Below are 18379 nucleotides of genomic sequence, written 5' to 3'. Positions count from 1 at the left end.
GTGAAAACATTGACATTTTGGTGTGCAACATTTGACAAAATGTGACAAGTGATGAAAGGCTACTGGCTTCAAATAAATTACTGCTTACGGCCAAATATGTTTGCCTTCTTCCTATTTCTTTCCTTTGTGTGCTAAAAATAACACTTTCTTTTTCATGGGTTGTGGCAAAGGATCAACACTGTGCTGCATTCATACCTGTGATTTACAAAAAGTATGAAAAGAATCATCTCCAATTTTTTTTGATAATTACACGTTACTGACAAAAGCTGTACTTTATTATAAATGTTGAAAGTTCAGGAAATTCTTTTGTAACACACTGTATATAAGGAGTGCATTTGGTATTACATTCAGTCAACACATCTCACCACGTCTTGCACCTGTCCAAGCCTTCTGCAGTTAGCATCTGTGTCAAGTAAAATGCTCAGCAGAAATCTACATATGTAATTTGGTGGTTTGCCCAGCAGAGGGCAAGCATTCCTCACATCTGCTTCATTTCATGTAGCAGAAGGGCTGTGGCCTGGAAACACATGCCACAATGAGAATGAGCTTCTCCAGATGTGGACATAATTTCAATACATATTACAGTACTTAGTTCACAACTTTATTGAGGAGCCAGTTCATAGCAGAAGCTTGCGCTAATTGTACAATTATTACAAAAGGAAATATTTAAGAAAAGAAAACCTAAGTACTACAAAAGATGAGCAGAACACAACATTAGTAAAGACTTAAAGACCAAGTGAACTTTCTAAAAGAAGTCCATATCATCTGGTGCGTCCAGGTCACGATATTCAATGATGTTGCGTGGATCACCTCGTGACATTCTGAGATGGTTGAGGGTGAGAATAGAAATCATCGTAAAAGAAGTGGAAAGAAAAAAAAAAAAAAAAAAAAACAGCAAAGAAAAAAAAAAAAAAAAAAAAAACAGAAAATAGAGACAGTTCATAGCAAAATAAGGATCAGACGTACAGTGGTCTCACCTGATGTTGCGTGGCTTCCCCAGGTAGCCACCTTGTCCACGGAAGTTGTCATAGTTGCCCCTGCCTCCCCCGTATTGGCTGGGGGGGTACGGAGGTCCACCTGCTTCAACAAAGGAGTCAACATCAACACAAAAGAATCGGTCTAACTGACAGAAACATCTTCTCACTCCCCATACACATATACACACACACACACAAAACGTCACAGAACATACCACCATAGCCCATCAGTGGTGGACGAGGCTGTGCAAAGCCGATTGGACCCTGAGGACCTTGAGGAGGAAATGGCATATTAGGAGAAAGCAAACCTGTAGGATAAAAAAAAAAAAAAAGAAAGAAAAAAGAAAAAAATTAGATCATTTGATTGTGGAAAAATATCTGATGATTTGATTATTAAAGATCTAGTGCACCGTAGTACGCAAATTAATTTATTCAGTCACTGTTAAAAGGACCAAATCCTTATGATTAGTATCTGAGTTGATCGGGAACTGCAGAATAATTGTGCTGAGCTTGACCTGGGCCTGGAAGAGGAGGAAGTTTCATCTCTGGCAGTGATGGTCTCTTTGCATCCATTAGGAAATTATTGAAGAATGTTACTTCCTTTTTCACTTCTTCGATTTTGTCCCCATGCTTGTTCAGGATGTGTTTCCGTACAAACTCTGGGCCCTGGAAAATAATAAGCAATACAAAGGATCTCAGCATCACATTAAGAAGCAACAAAACAGTAACACTGGTAATGTATGTCCCCTTGCACTTTCAACTCAAGGAAGAAGTGACCAAAACGTTTCACACCTTTGAGGAGATCTATGTTATAGTACAATATACAATTCTTCACTCTAGAAGCTCTCACCTTGAACTTCTTGCCACTTAAGGGGCAGAGCCATTTGTCCTTCCCCAGCTCCTGTGTGTTTGCCAGTACAAACTTCTCCACCTCCTCCTCGGGATCCTTGCGACCCATCTTCATGGCCTCTTCTTCAGACAGGATTTCATTTAGACTAAACAGAGGACTCAGTTTCTCCTCCATCATCTTCTGCCATTGTTGCACTACATGGAAAAGAGCAGTTTTAAAAAGTAGTTATGTCAACCTAGCAATGACAAAACTTAAAACACAGAACTCTAATTGTAAAGTAGAAGCATTGTAAGTCCAGCACACACAGAGGACCACACGTTTTTGCATCAAAGCTAGTGTTGTACATCAAACATCCCCAGCACACTACTCCATGTTTCCATAATGTAAAGAAGGACAACACACTGACCTTCTCCGTGTGCGATTCGGTTTGGAGGGATGGGCCCACGAACATGGATCATACCACAGCGATTGGGCATTTCATCCTCACTGGGATATTCGCAGGTGTTGTAGTAGTCAATTGAATGCACAACACGCAGATACAAGAGCAGGCGGTCCAAAACCTGGAGCGAGGTTACAGAGAACAAAGATATCTTACAAAAACACAAGGCAAAAAACATTATCTTTACAGGACACAGCATAAAGTGAAATATAAGCCTCATTTCATAGGAAACTCTGCTGCATGTAAATTCATGATTGTAATCATAACTGCACAAGTCAAACCTTTGCCAGTTTGTCATCCCTTTCCACAGTCGTCTCTGTAGGGTTTCCTTCCTTGGTGCTCTCCTCGGCATCCATCCCGCTCCCAGAGCCCAGAAGCTCCTCCTCCTCTGCACTGACCTCCTCGATCAGGTAATCAGTGATATTCTTCAGTATGGGGTTCTGAGCTGGCAACTTTTGAAATTGCAAACCGCACATAAATGAAAAATTCTGTGACAACTGATCATTTGAGAACCATCTGTTTAAACTCCGCACACATGACGCCCAGTACTGTACCTCATTGCTCTGCACCTCTTCTTGGGACTTACTGCTCCACAGGTCTCCCTTCTCATCCAAGGCATGGATGAGCTTGGCAGCCAGCTTAATGTCATTGCGGAGCACCTGCTTGTGTTGAGTGATACCGTTGACATTACGCACCCTCCGGGCCAGGTCTCTGTTCACCCCTGGTGCCAGTTCACAGTCTCTCAGCTGTGAAGGGTAGAGAGCAATGGCCTCAACAGGAGTTTGGGAGATTACATGAGGTGTAAAGACTATACAAGACTCCCACCATGTCGAGATATGACTATTGAAATTAGAGTGTGGTTTCTTTTTTTTTTTTTAATACCACAGTTTTCACAGCAGCTCTGATTCTTTGACCAACAGCATGTACACTTCCCCATATCACGATCGCTTTGAAGCAGGACTGTCAGTAGCTGGGACTGGCTCACTTACTCGAATGTTCTGAAGGTTCCAGCAGACCTCCTTGATGTTGACACTACGGTCAAATGTCACCCAGCAGCGTCTGAAGAACCTGCAAAAGCACAAGGTTTACTTTAGAAAACGTTACCAAGTAATCATGTGTCATGAACATTTTATTCTTTTAAAAAAACTAAACCAACCTGCGCTCTGGATGGGGGTCTGACAAGCAAACACGCAGAAAGCCAGGGTAGCGACGGCAAAGCTGGAAGAGAAAAAAATAAAGAAGGTATTCAGTTTAAACAAAGACACTAATCATGGATTCTACAGCCGTCAGGCCATCAACACTTCCTCTTTTGTTCAACTCACAGCAATAATCTCAGCCTTGGAAATGGTGGGAGCGATGCTTCTCATGAACAAAGAGCAGGTCTTGTGGAGAGGCCGTGGTCTCGGAGAGTCATCTTTGACCTTTTTTTCTTCTTTCTTCTCCTCGGTGTTCTCCTTCAGCTTCTCCTCTTCACCATTAGATTAAAAAAAAAAAAAGTTTAACGGTGGGTAAACTGTGGTGCGTACTTTGAACACAGTTAAACAGTCCCTGAAAAGAATCAGATATCATGCAATTAAACTGATTTCTCACCTTCACCCTCCTCTTCCTCTTCATCCTTGTCTTCCACCTCTTCTTTCTTCACAGGTTTGTCAGAGCAGTTGGAGTTGGAGTCCGAGTCTGAATCAGAGTCACTTTCTGAGGCACTGGCTTCATCATCGCTGTCTCCGCTGCGCTTCCTCTTTCTTCTCAGCTGGTAGATACAAAAAATTGTATTAATCAGAAATACTTGTTCATTTCTCTCTAGTTAGCGAGTAAGCTCAATAACTGAAACAACACCAACTTTCTTGGGTTCCGGCAACTCTTCTTTGGCAGCTTCTTTATCTGCCTCCTTTTTCCCATCCTCCCCTTCTGCTGCAGCAGCCGTTTCTGTGTTGGCAGAGTCAACCTCCTCCTGTGAAACAGTTTACCATCATTAACACAGCACCATGAAATATTTACTGCCTGGCTAACACCGACAGAGAACAAAACATACCTTCTCTTTCTTGTCTTTGTCTACTGAGGGTTTGCGTTCGCTGTCCACGGTTTTGAGGTCTTCTCTCTTGGAAGGTTCTGCGCCCCCCAAAGCAGATGTGGACTTCTCCCTTTCCTCTTCCTCTTCAGATGGGAGGTCCAAGATGCGAAGATCATGATCTGTCCCTCCTTCCATCTTTATCACAGCTAAATGTTAAAAACAAAACAAAACAAAACTGTGTTTAGACTACAACAGATGACTGCCTTTTAAGTACCACCCGGTATTTATGATGCATTGTTATTTAAAAAGAAAAAAGACAAATGTAGACAAAACATGATAAACTGTCAACAGCACTTTTTAAAGTTAGTTTTGAGGGCCCACCTGCATCCAAAACTTTGATGATGACTGGAGTCTGTTCAATGTCCAGGGAGACATTATCAAACCAGCCATTCTCCATCAGGAACGTGAAGACATTCAGACGGTTACGCAGGGCACTGTGGGCCTCTGCTTTAAGTCGACTCGCCTCATCTGGGTGGTACTTAGATCTAAACCTATGTCCAGAGTTGGGGTCCACATAAAAAAAAAAAAAAAGTGGGGAAGGAATGATGGGGGTTGGGATGAACGGGATGTAAAAGTTAGAGAACAAATTCATATTAAAGATTTGTCACATCTGTGTTTATGGTGAAACAGCACTGAGGAATATACTTTAGATTTCTCTTCACTGATTTTTCATTAAAGAAACACTTTTAAAATGCAGATATTTGAGTTGTTAATTGGAAAAACTAAAATGCTACATTCAATCACTGGAATTTAGGTATCGATAGAGAATATCAGAACCAAAATTCTGATTGTTGTACTTTATACCATCTGGTTTGTCAGAGTTTTCAGCATATACACTGTTCTTAAAACTAATTATTGCACTTAATTATAATGTCTGAGATTAAGTCACCCAAAAATAATGAAAAAACACAAGAGATAATCAAATTAAGCATTCACACATTCAGAATTTTACATTAAAAAATGTTTATCATTGAGTAGACTAAAGTTACCTTTCGTTCTGCCAGTTTAATAACAAATAAATACAGAGAGAGGGTCTCTTCTGTGAAAATGTGCTCCACTTCACCCCAATGATGTGTCTGTATACACACAAATTCGGTTTTGGGATTCGATTTGATCCAAATATAAAAACAAAATAGTGTCGGAAAAGCATAAAACAATAAAAAAAAAAAATATATCCATGCGCGGAAGACTCCTTGACTATCTAGCTAAAATCCCTGTTACTGTGTATCTAAAAGCAACTGCATTGTGCGCAGTGCATGCCCTTACTGTCTAAAACCGATTCTTGCGGATGAGTTCCACTTTTTGTCATGTTCCAACGTAGTAGTGGGAATGACAGGAAGAAAAATGGGTTATGACAAAACAGAACAAGTTTGCATGATACCTGTGAAACAAGTGTAATAAGCATTAACAGACATTATATAACTGTGAATCTTGGAAAAAAAACACCAATGAAGAAAAACAACCCAAACAATTAAAGCACTTCATGTAATTTACTTAAACTAAACTTTTTATTTTGTAAATGCTAATGGAATTTAGAGACTAGATGGGAGAGAGATGGTGGGAGAGAGATGCATTTACTGATTATATTATGAATAAGGCAGGGATGGTACACTGCTACTGGTACACATTGTCTGACTTGCTGATTCACCTCATCAGGCAAAGGTTTTTGAACTCTCTGTCCTACAACATATCTATAATCAAACAAAACCATAACATATGACCTACAGAGGAATTTGGGTTGTTTTTCTTCTTTAATAAATTGTGAGTTCTGTAACAAAAGTCTCTAGTAACTAACTGACTGTGAGCCTAGTCCTACTACATTGGTGACCTGCCTTTGGATTATTTGGCAAGCGGCTGAAATATACAAAAAGTGGAGGTAATATGTTCTCTTGTTAAGGTTAATATAAACTCTTATATCTTAATCATCAAATAAAAACTGTGATTGCAATATATTAATATAGTATAGTTAAATGAAAACCTACAAATATTAATAAATAGAAATTATGTAACAGGAGCGTACCACTCTTCATCCTTATGAGCCAAAAAGAAATCCTGCATCTGCTGCCGGCGGAAGTCGAGCTTGTACTCATTGTAGCGTTTCACTGCCTCAGTCTCATCCACAGAGTCATCCAAAGACAATAGAAACTCCTTAAAAGTCTTCATTATTGGCGGAGGGGGACTCAAATCCATGTCATGGATGTTACCGAGCCTAGAGAAAGAAAGACATCTTGAATGCAGTACTGGATAGGCTGTGTCTCTGTGCTTTCATCTTCATTTTTCTTTATTTCTCATTTTATCTTTTATTCAGGCCTTTTTTTTTACTCAACTACTATCACATACTAAGTCAAATGTCTTGGTTATTCAGGCCGCCATGTATTCGTCAAAATGAGTTAAATGAACATTTAAGACCCAACATATATAAGAACTGCAATGATTACGAAGTTCATACTGAATCCTTAAAAGTCAACAAGAGTAACATTTAATGTCAAACTAAACAGCACCACTCACCTTGCCTGAATGGGGATGCCATGATGAGGCTGCATGAGGTGCAAATCTGGATGGCCCCAGTGCTGTGGTGGGCCATAGCTTGGCCCTCCACCACCACTATAACCCATGTCATATCCCCCACGGTAAGGGTCTCCACCATGGTCATCCCTGCCAGGGACAAATAAATGAGGTTAAGTAGCAGACGATACAGTTGTAAAGACTGGAACAGTGCTGTTGCTAATCTCACCAGTCTCTTCTCATGCGCTTTTGCTGGGGACTCATGTCATGTCTGGGTGGGGTGAATCTCTCCCTACGACCTCTATCATAATCCCGGTACTCCCCGCGGCTACGCCGTTCTCTGCCTCTGTCCCACTCCCTGGGAAATTCATTTCAGGGAACAAGATGAAACATAAAACAAGACAGGAACACTCAAACACAAAAGCAAATAACCTCTTTAAACAGTTACACTGTGTGAGAGCACCAGAGATCCACAGTCTAGTTGCATTTGGCAAATTTTGCTTTTATAAATGACGTTTAACTTAATCCTGTTTATGACCCGTAGCTGTATGAACACTCCCATCTCACCTGTCATTCCAGTCATCTCGGCGTCTGTCTTCTCTCTCTCTTGAACGGTCATAGTCACTTCTCTCCCGCCTGAACTTGTCTCTTCTCCTGCGATCATACTCATCATCACTGTCTCCCATGTCTATGAAAGGACAAAAAATGTATGTAGGTTACAAGGAAGCATTGCAGGAATATAAATACCAACCATGTGAGTTTATTCACTGTATAAAAAGTAGATATGACTGACACAGTCCTGTTACAGAGGAGACTCTGCAGCAGAGCTAACAGTGTGAGGAAGGGGAGATCCGCTCGGGTGGTCATCCGTGACGCAAAGTGTAACGTTAAGTTGGTTTCACTTATACAAAATCTCATTTTTGGCACTTACTCCGGTAATTTAAACATTTGTGGGGGCGTACGGTTATAGAGAGAACAGACAACTAAACCGGGATATTAACAAAACAAGGCCTGCGCAGATTGTGGTCACTTAATGTCACGTTAAGCTAACAGTTTCCTTTAGCTTAAAACGTTACCAATGGACGTGAGCTAGAAACCCGTAATCTATGCGGGGATAAATGTTTGGCTTCTCTAGTCGAAACCAAAGGAATCAGTTATATTGTTGTAAAATGAGTTAGCTAGCCAAAGTTAACTAACGTTAGCTATCTCATATGCTAGCTACCGTTAGCTACATAATTATTCAACATTCAAATTGGTTTTTTCCTAGAGAACAGTCTTTGATAAAGAATAAAACGACCACTGCCTTGTTAATTTAACATTAAATTAATAACAAAACGTGACACAATACAAAAACGCTTTAACACCTTATTAGCAGTTTGCTTGAACGATGGTCCCACTGGTCTCCTTGTCCTGCGCCACTTTCTTCTTCTTCTTTTTCTCGATGAAGAACAGTGGTCGGCTAATAAAGAAACTGGGCATTACCGCCACCAATCGACTTCGACTGGTTACTACACTTTAAACCCCTTCAGTTTTATCCATAGCATGCTATCAATTGTAAATACCTTAGAAAAACCTTTATGCATTTAATAATTGTAATGACATTTAAAGACGTGGTTAATTATTATTAGTCATAATGTTAGACAATAAACAGGAAATTATTATGTTTTTATGTCATTGCTAAATGTTACAAATCATTTTTCTGTTTTCACAGGAGACTTTTTGATATGTCGCAACAGAAAAAAATCACAGGCAAAAAAACACAATATAGCACAATTATACACACACACACACGCACACACACACGCACACACACACACACACACACAAACACACACACATACTCAATGTCCTAATTCCATTTAGCTGCTTATGTTTCAGAGTCCTACTGACAATGATTCATTGTTATTTTGTCACTATGTAAATTTTAAAAAGGCAGAAGTGAAAAATGTCATTGGCAGCATTAACTATATATGGTATTATATCCAACCCCAACTTTAGATTAATGGGACATCCTGTTTTTACGTATCATGTTACTCATTTCCTTAAAATTATTTTTTATCATAAAGGGCAGATGTAAAAATAAGGCTTCAATAAAATGGTTTGGCATTCATACTACACTTTATTAGATTAAACTCTTTATTACTTTATTTCACATTCATTATCCAGCAAACTGTTAATTGTAGATTATTATTTTTTCATGCTTTTCTTTGTCCTTCCTCGGAACCTTAACTGGTGCCTCATGTAATCCAGGATTACGCGTGGCCACACTTGAGTCGCCTGCGCCTCATCCATGATAAATGCAGTTTCCATTTGTTGCGGGAAGGAATTGCCAGCGTTGGATCCAAACGCAAAGCCTTCTCCATTCCCATCATTGGTTTCCAAAGTCCTGGAGATGAAGTGATAAGGACTTTCCAAAAATCCCTGTCAACATGTCATCAATTATGATACATATTATTTGAAATAACACAATTCAGATTTATTTCAGGAAAATGAAAACGCTAAGCATTATGTTTCACAGACATAAACATATTCAAACATTTCATTCTAAGTATTTTTAACAACTGGACATGATGCCAATGTGATGCACTGCATTTTACTTATGCTCATACAACAACATTTATCATGCTTTATTTATTATGTTTGTTTTAGTTTCATGTGCTATTTGGAAAAAAATGGCACATGAAATTGTAGATCATTTAGCATTTCAAATGTTTGCTGCCTTCACCACTTTTAAAATCTGGGCAAGAACATTTAAGCAATGGCTGCTACCACAGAATAAAGGTTCTTATAAAATAATTGTTAATTTCAGTGAATTTCCAATGATGAAAGTCAGATAGCAAAGCTAAAGTAAACTTACATCAAATATTGGCTACTGTACATGTAAAGAACTAATGTTGCACCTTACCTTACTGTGGTCTTCAGGGGCCTCTTTAGATTCCAGCAGCAGAAATAAAGAGACAGTCAAGAATAACAGGAGAGATGTTCTCAGCACAGAGCAGTATGATGGCATCTTTCCTAACAACTTCATGTATTACAGCAAAACTAACCCACAGCTTCCTAGGAAGAATACCCCTTTACAGGTTCTTTTGCTTCAGAGATTTGCTTATGTGCCGTCATATCATGATGTCATTATATTTATTTCTCAGCTGGCATGGAATTTAAGAACGTTAGCCTATAGACCCACACATGCCATAATCTGGCCAATGGTAACTTTTGCATAGCTACTTCTAACTTGAGTTTTGAAAGGTTTATTCGGCTCAAATATGAATTGTCTTTTCTTGGCAGCAGCAGGTGGCGTGACTAAAGACATACAAAATGGTGAAACTGAAAAGACACAGAGCTTGTTAAAAAGGATTAAAGGAACCGTATTCATCTGTTGCAGCAAGTCTTAATGAATCACCATTACACCCAAAGGCAAGCAACTCCTTATGATAAAGCAGCTCTGAAAAGACAAAAGTATTAACGATATCAGTGGGTTTCTTTTCCATTGATTTAAAAAGCTTCCATTTTACCAGTAAATATAATTATATTTAACCCAGTGTAGATACTTGGCACTGATGTTTCACTGTCAGTGATACTACTATATGGGTTGATTTAAAGAATAATGAATATCAAAAGGGATGCTTGTGTAACCTTTAATCAAGATATTTAACACAGCACATACATCAATCTGACAGGATGACAGTGTGTTTAGCATATACAAGGAGCAGTAACTGTGCTACAGGTTTTTATTATAAATGAAATAACGGTGAATGCCAAAGAACTTAAAAACATTAAATTCAGCAGGGTCTCATGGTTTTTCTAATTACATAAATGAATTAGTGGAACATTTTCTTTAGTGAGCCATGTTCTTACAGAAGCTTAAATGTTTTATATAAAAAGTTGTATATTTATAGGAATTTCCTGTCATGGTAACATTATGTATGTAAGATAAGACCACATAGCAATTTGCTTTCTAACAGCTTTAATATAAAGAGTTATTGTTTATGTCAATAGGAAAATGTTACTTAATCTAACATAATCTAAACAAACAAATGGCACCACAGTCCCATTTACATGTCATTTAATGTTTCATGAATCACGTTAAATGCAGCTTTCCAAAAACTGTTTAAACATCATCAGGATTTTCAAACCTGCTTTATAAGTGAAGATTATACTTGACAATATACATTTATTTTTTATGTGATCAATTAGGCATCTAGAAGAAGGGGGGAGGGATCAATGATTTGTGTATTATATTTTTCCATTTGTTTCAGTTAAGTCTCTAAAACTGAGACATACAGAGCAAAAAAAGTAGAGTGAAAAAGGTATGAAGCATACTGCAAATGTAAGAAGCCAGTTGTATTTTACAATAAAGACTATTGCCATCAAGTCCCAGTTAACAGTGTGGAGCCTTTTGATAAATCAGCAGTAAAATATAAAGATGGAATGCTCTCATACACTAAAATGTAACTCACTAAAAACAAATCCTCAGACAGATTTTATTTACATTGGGTGCAGTGTTTCCTCTGTTCTCATACACAGCTGAGGGTGTGGGGATATATGTGGTCCCCATTCTGATGGGATGCAGGAATATGTTCGGTTTTAATTTGAAGTTGTACTGTAGGGCACATTCTTTTAAACAATAAAATAATTCTTGAAACACTTGTAGTACTCAGTTATAGATGATAGCAGCATAAAATTACAATTCTGGAGCGATACAGAATGAATACAGAGAAAACACTGATCACATCTCAGCAAATAGGAAGTGTTTAGAAATCTGTACAGTACTTACTGAGTAAAATTTCACACCCTTTTCTCAAACATGAAAACAAGAATTTCAGTTGTGACATTACAATTTACGATGAAGATAAATACTGAAGTTAGCTGGAACAGTATAAACAGTTTGGCCGAAACCATATTTTATAAGGTTTCTATTTATTCTGCCCTTTATAGAAATCAGCACTACTGACCCCACCCAGATCATTTTATACGTTAGTGAAGAAAAAAGTATGTTTGACAGCTGCTCTTGTCCAGATTTTCAGGTGTTGTAATGATCATTAAACTCAATGAACATGTGGAAACTCTGGCTCTCTCTTTCTTGTCTGTCATTTTAAAAACAAACATGAACCACATTTTTGAGGCCACGGACCAAAATCTAATTAGTATTAAATACATCTAGACAAAAGTGTAAATCCTGTCCCTTCACTTTCTAAAGAAGTAATTTAACATACACGTGTACATCAAGGCCCATGTAAGGCAATGCTATATAAAATTCATTACATACTTAGAAATCTACATTTTACTGAAAAAGCTGAAACCAAAAGCCAATAACTCTCACTATGATATCCATTAAACCAACTGACCTTCCACTTCTTGCAATAAACCTGAGTTTGTTCAACTTGACAAGGTGGGTAAAGCTAAAAATATTTTCCTTAAACTGACCACGCAGGATTAACAATAGGACTGTAAAAGCAGCAGAAATGTATAATACTTTTTGTAATATTCTTCCGAAAGTAATTTACATTTTGAGAAAAATCTGACAAAATATGAAATGTGTAAAAAGAAAGCTAAAGAGGTTAAAAATAAATTGAAGACAAACATTTCCTCTCCATGTACACATTCTTGTTAAGAAACAATTCAAAGTTGTGCAAAAGAACAATGAGACAAAGAAAAGAGAGAGAGAAAATCTTCAAACTGCACCTCACCTAACCTCACAAACAGAAAGTAGAAGATCCGCTTAAAGTTAGTGCACAGAATTCATTCTGTTTTGCTACGCAGGCTTCATCTTCAGGAGTTATACTCTTATCTAATCAGACATTTAAGTGGCCCATTCATTTTGTGCGGCAGTGATCAGGTTATGTGGCCTTGTCAAATTAGTAGTGGACTGATGTGTTTGGAAGTGTGCTGATGCACAACATTGGGGATTGGTAAAACTGATTAATGCAAGTTTTGCATGAGCTTGAACAGTAACTCAACCTCTTATGGCTATTGGGTAAAAGATTTTGTTGCAATCAGCAAATGCTGTAAGTATCCTAAATATATAGCTAGCCACAAATCCCTCAACTAAGTACGGTGTAATAACAGCACATCTGATGACAGAAAGACCCTTTTTAGGTAAAACAAAGTAATCTCATGGCAGCTAACTTCCGTCCGTCAAATCTCTACTCTATTTGTACTGATGAGCTGAGTGGTGTCATCTTCGGTGTGGTGCCTGTCCTCTCCTGTGTCATCACTTTCTGAGTCTGTGCCCTCCTGGGGGGAGTAGTAGCTTTCATAACCGAGGATGGGTGAGACGCAGCGTGCGGGGGAGGCGAGGCACTGGGCAGTAGTGGTGTTGGTGGTGGCTGAATAGGGCCCTGGGCTCCCCGAGGGGGACCCTGGGTTGGAGGGCCGAAGCAGAGGAGTGCGCTCCGAGTCCGCTTCACCCTCTGTTCCTTCTTCCTCCCCACGTCCTCCAGTTTCCTCCTCTGATTCAGACTCAGAGTGCTCCTGGTTGTTCCGGGTGACCCGCTGTTTGCACACAGGACATGTCTTCTTGGTCTTTGTGAGCCACGGGTCGACACACTTGCAGTGGTAGGCTGAAAAGAAAGAAGAATTTCACAAAACTTAGGAAAGAGCTGCCAAAAGACATGGACAATTGTCTTGAGAAGCCTCACTGGTTGTATTGGTGAGTGAATAAATACGGTCAGAAGGTGATACGGGGGAGACATCCAGCTTGGCCGGGTGGTCCAGTAAACACACTTTCCTATGTTCACTGATGGGAAGCTGGTGAAGCCTATTGGCTGATAGATTGTCTCAATATGTCTACGTTAACCCAGAACAAGAGGCAGAGCACGGAACCAACCCTCCACGGTAAGAACAGGCATTTCAAGTATGGAGAACAAAGAGAACAATGCTGCTTTATGAATATTTTGATCTGTTTTATAGATACAATAGGTAGAAAACCACACATATAGTGTATTTGTAAGAAACTGTACTGCCATGTACTTTGTGTACAAATAGTAAAAAAAAAAAAAAGCTTGTTGTTATAAATGTGATGCATTCTCATGGTGTACCTTAAGATACAAAGTGTATAATACAATAACATAAAATATTTACCATGTGAACAAGGTAAAACTCGCAGCTTGTCTCCTTCTTCATACTCATCCAAACAGATTGCACAGACATCGTAGTTATCCCCTGAAACAGTAGAAACAAGTTATCAAATTTAATCTTTTAAATTAAATAAAAGTAAAATTGCAGGTAAATTCTTTCTAGTTTCCTGGTCTACAAATGAGTAATCTTTGAGCACAGGTCTCATTCTATATGTAAAATGCTCCACAGATGACAGAGGAAAATGTTTTAGACTTCAGATTCACACACAAGAAAAATCTGATCATTGCAGCTTGCAGTTTCCAGGATTTAAAAAAACAAACATACAGTATGTTACAGTCAGTATGTTACAATAAATATGAAAATAATACAGTACAGTTACCTTTACTGAACCTGTGGGTGGGAATCCGTTTCAGCTGTGCTTTGGTCAAGCGATTTTTCCTCAGCCTTTTTCTGTACTGCACACATCTTATAATCTGAACAATACAGAAAGACAGTGTTATTGCAGGCAGGGGAATTACGCATTGGTGGTTTTGTTTACTGGGTGTTCATGAATGACAAGTAAAAACTTGGTTTAGAAAACAGGTGTTCAGGGCAATGAACTTAAAGAGATGGGTCAATAGTTTATAATTCAAAGCTTGCGTCTGCTACTCATGGTCTAAATACAATGTCAGTAAGTGATTTCACAAATGGAAATAAACACCCAAGGAGACACTGCATCAAGTACACTTACCAAGACAATGCTCATCACAAGAATGATCATGCCAACTACTCCAGTGAAGGGAATAAGGTAGTACGAGAGTGGAAAAGCAAACTCGGGCTTGAGGATCACATAGGCCCTGCAGGCCAGAAGAAAAGAAATAATGCATCACATCCCAACCAGAACATTAGTGCTGGTAAACTCTATATGTATCAGTGCGTGAAAATCCCATACTGATCATTAAAGTTTGGCTTGGTCTACAGTTATCTTGAGTTAGAAATAATAATTTTTATTTCATGTTTTCACTTACCCCTGCTCTGGAATTATAAAATTCTTGAGAATTTGGGAGGCATAGTAGCTTGTAAAGACAGAAGGAATCTCAATTTCCTCTGCAATAGTGTCTAGAAAATAAAGACAACACAACGAGATGTAAATCTTTGAAAGTCCAGTAAAATGCTGTAAATGTTTAAAGTTTGAAATCGCATACAATGACCAAAGGAGAATTACCATTGCTGTAGTTCATGTTGAGCAGTGAGTCTGAGTACACGTTGTGTACAATTGCGGCACTGTATCCAGCTTTCTGTGCATGCAAGACCTAAAAAATTCTCACATTAGACCAGTTTACTTCACAGACACTACAACAAATTCAATGTCATTCAAACATCACTGACCTTTATATCAAAATTGCAGTCATATCGTTTGATAAGAACGATGAACTTGGTGGTGTTGGCATCATAAGATGTTGGTAATGGGGGAGGGGGATCTATTGTAGTGCAGCCATTAAGTGGACGGGACACCACTAAAACTCCCTTTCATACAAAGAAAAAAATATATATATTATAAAATGCTATCACTCATGATTTTTCTGTACATATCCTGGTCTAATCTCCCAGTCTCACCCTTAGGCCATCCTTAGGAAGTGGGGATCCAAACAAGGCAGGCAGGTCTTCAAACAGCATGGAGGTCATATTGCCATAATGCTGCAAAAACAACATACATACACAAACTCATCGAATTTTTAAGGAATAATATTTATAGTGAAAGCTTATCCAGGTCTATGAGCTAAGGTTTAGATTACTTACAGCATAGATATAAGCATGTGTGGGTGACGGAACCAGTATGCTGCAGAAAACCAGTATGAGGACACTCAGTCGAGCTCCCTCCCACCACACACCCAGATGAACCATCCTTTGTTGCTTACAGTTGCAATAAACTGTGAAAAAACAGAAATAAATTTTAATAGGAATTAAAAACCTTCATTAAAAACAATGAAGTGTAAAGCGTCTTATATTACCATATAGTCTCTACTTTCAAAATGGATTGTGATTACATTGTGGGAAAACAAAGGTCTTCTCAAGACAAAAGAAAGAAGAGACACTCTGCTATATGTACACAACCACTGAGGCATTTTACTAATTCTCTGCTGCTGTTACCTGCAGTTGGTCTGAGTATCACAGAAGTGAAAGTGATGTTTTGTGGACTAGTTACTCACTTTCTCTTACTGCTAACATCTTATGGTTGAATCTTAAAATGAGGTCTTTAACCAGTCATTGTGGTGTTAAAGTTAATGTATCCTTGTTTTTCTTAAGTGAAATTCATTGTTCTTTCTTTGTTGTTGGGTTGTTTATATCCCTATTTATGTTGTTTTGAAGCAAACAGTCATATTTGAGCCTATTGAGTCTGTTTACTTTTCTCTTCTCCATAACTTTGTTGTAATTATCTAGTTTCAACTTTATGTACAGTCAGAGCATATTTCTATAAAGTTACAAAAAGCAACTTACTGCCATTATTATCAGTGTACACATAAAAAAAACAACTTCTAAATTCAGAAATATTTATGAGCCACGTTCCACGAGTAGAGTGAAGAAGACGTTAACAAAAACATATATTACATCCAGGTTTTTCTAGGTGGGTACTTTAAAAAAGGCCAATGTTTTTTTTTATTAAACTCCCTCCCTACAACACTACTGGTTATTTTATATAAAACCTGGAAAGGTACTTTTAATAAAATCATAATTCAGCTCTCAAGTGCAAAACGTAGTGTTGTCCACATAAAAACTGACTGTTTTTACAGTTGTCAGCTGACTCAGTACCACAATGCACAATCAGCACAGTTTGCATTTGGAGGCGTCTATAAATCAACAGTGGAAACTTCTTCAGCTCACATTATGGTTAATCACCAATGAATTTGTAAACATGCAAGACGAAAAACAGATTTAAGCCTTTAGCATTAGGATCGGGTAAGTTATGTGTGATCCTCAGATAAACTGAGCTGATGTTAACACAATAGTCGCACTAACGTGACCCGATGACTAACGTCACTATTTATGAAACCGAGCCTCATCAAGGCATCCATTAGCTCTAGTTTATATTCACACAAACACAATCACAATGTTAAAAACGCTGCATATTAAATCGACGTACCGCTGTTTGTTGTGGTAGCTGCCTACGGCGGATTGTTGAACAAAGAAAACGCTGCTGTTGTGTCGCAATGCTGAGCCTGTTGTGTAGCTAATATCGTTTCCTTATCGAAGAGCCACATCACTGAGCTACAGGCGATTAGTTGATTCAAGCCATGTTAAAGCAGCCTGACCCGCTGGACTTTGGACTTTAGTGATATATTCATTAAGACCGGGTTTATCGTGTGTACATTAAACACAACACGTCAAAATTGTGATTTTAATGTTGTTAGCTGCAGAGGTTATCTCGGTATGCTGCTAATGTTGGCCCCCTCAATGCTGCGATGTCGCTCGGATTTCTCACAGTCCACCTTGTGATATCGATAGTTTGTTGTTCTTAATAAAGCTGGCCTATCTCTCGACTGTCCTAAAGTTCAAGAAGAAACCGAGACAGGCAGGATTAATGTTAACCAGTTGGCTAAAGTTAGCAAAGGCTAGGACACAGCTCCGCTAAGTCTCGTCACAGATTAGTAAAGCTACACGTCTATTTGTAGTCCGCACACATTGTTTAACACACGCTCAGTAGTATAAACAACAAGGATATGTCTGTCCACCGTATATGAGACTCTCTGTGTGCTTAGTTTTCCCAACTTACGTTAGCTTGATGCTGCTGGGTTTGTTTGTTATTGCTACTTTCGCCCACTTCCGCCTCGCTTCTTCTTCGTGGACTCGTCACTGAGTTGTCAGTGTGTTTGAAGCACAGCGCCACCAGCGGTGAGAAGATCAAGCAACAATGTGCTGCCTGCCTGCAGGTTTAATGCTGCTCTGTGACAGCAGCCTGCCACTGGTTGTTAACTGTGCTGTGCTGGCTGGCATCCAGCTTGTTCAGTCCTTCTTCCTGCAGCTCAGACCAGAGTTCAGCTCCATGTTACGCTATTTAATGTATGGGAACGTTATCTGAAGGAGAGACGAGACCTGTGCTCTACCACAGTGGCCAAATAGAAATTTTTACATGGGTTGGCAAAAGGGTGGGAAAAGGGTTTGGTAGAGTGGCATAAGAAGGTGACATATGTGGGAGTACAAATACATAATACAAAATAAAAATACAATTCTACTTCTGAACAAACCATTTATGAATCTATTTTTATAATATATTTATACTTTCATTATATTAATAAAGACATTTTTATTCTTAGAGAAAAGGAACAAAACCAGTGTAGGGGATGATCTGTTCTGCCCAGTTCAGTAGAGAGCGTCTCTCTTCTCTCTTTAGGCCCGTTGGTCGTCCAGTCAGGTGTGGTGTATATTATGTATACCATGAAATATCTACAGATAAGCATCAGCATACAGTAACCAATGTATCA

The 18379-nt window shown here is 38.7% G+C and overlaps 2 protein-coding genes across 11 annotated transcripts; both read right to left on the bottom strand.

Moving 5' to 3' along the window:
• Positions 1 to 257: 257 nt before the first annotated feature.
• Positions 258 to 8294, bottom strand: srrt (serrate RNA effector molecule homolog (Arabidopsis)). Of its 9 annotated transcripts, none has more exons than XM_026327782.2 (20): positions 8207 to 8294; positions 7410 to 7530; positions 7072 to 7200; positions 6846 to 6992; positions 6358 to 6546; positions 4659 to 4828; positions 4299 to 4483; positions 4107 to 4217; positions 3857 to 4016; positions 3589 to 3734; positions 3423 to 3484; positions 3256 to 3334; positions 2821 to 3012; positions 2548 to 2718; positions 2234 to 2387; positions 1828 to 2021; positions 1493 to 1643; positions 1193 to 1285; positions 967 to 1080; positions 258 to 821 (listed from the first exon to the last, which is right to left on the bottom strand). In XM_026327782.2, exons 2-19 carry the CDS (start codon positions 7526 to 7528, stop codon positions 974 to 976), a joined length of 2559 nt encoding a protein of 852 aa, XP_026183567.1. In that variant the 5' UTR covers positions 7529 to 7530; positions 8207 to 8294; the 3' UTR covers positions 258 to 821; positions 967 to 973. The 9 variants fall into 9 exon arrangements, with proteins under 9 accessions (XP_026183567.1, XP_026183568.1, XP_026183562.1 ...); XM_026327783.1 differs by having other exon boundaries at positions 258 to 517; XM_026327777.2 differs by having other exon boundaries at positions 978 to 1080.
• A 2594-nt stretch (positions 8295 to 10888) lies between these two features.
• On the bottom strand, positions 10889 to 17746 carry rnf167 (ring finger protein 167). Of its 2 annotated transcripts, none has more exons than XM_026327786.1 (10): positions 17671 to 17746; positions 15699 to 15829; positions 15516 to 15596; positions 15288 to 15425; positions 15124 to 15211; positions 14927 to 15017; positions 14650 to 14755; positions 14299 to 14392; positions 13923 to 14003; positions 10889 to 13402 (listed from the first exon to the last, which is right to left on the bottom strand). In XM_026327786.1, the coding sequence occupies exons 2-10, from the start codon at positions 15801 to 15803 to the stop codon at positions 12978 to 12980; spliced, it is 1209 nt and encodes a 402-aa protein (XP_026183571.1). In that variant the 5' UTR covers positions 15804 to 15829; positions 17671 to 17746; the 3' UTR covers positions 10889 to 12977. The 2 variants fall into 2 exon arrangements, with proteins under 2 accessions (XP_026183571.1, XP_026183572.1); XM_026327787.2 differs by lacking the exon at positions 17671 to 17746 and adding an exon at positions 17041 to 17521.
• Between the last annotated feature and the right edge of the window lie 633 nt (positions 17747 to 18379).

Source organism: Mastacembelus armatus, chromosome 14, assembly GCF_900324485.2.
Source record: "Mastacembelus armatus chromosome 14, fMasArm1.2, whole genome shotgun sequence".
NCBI classification, from domain to species: Eukaryota; Metazoa; Chordata; class Actinopteri; order Synbranchiformes; family Mastacembelidae; genus Mastacembelus; species Mastacembelus armatus.
This window is presented reverse-complemented; position numbering and strand designations above follow the sequence as displayed.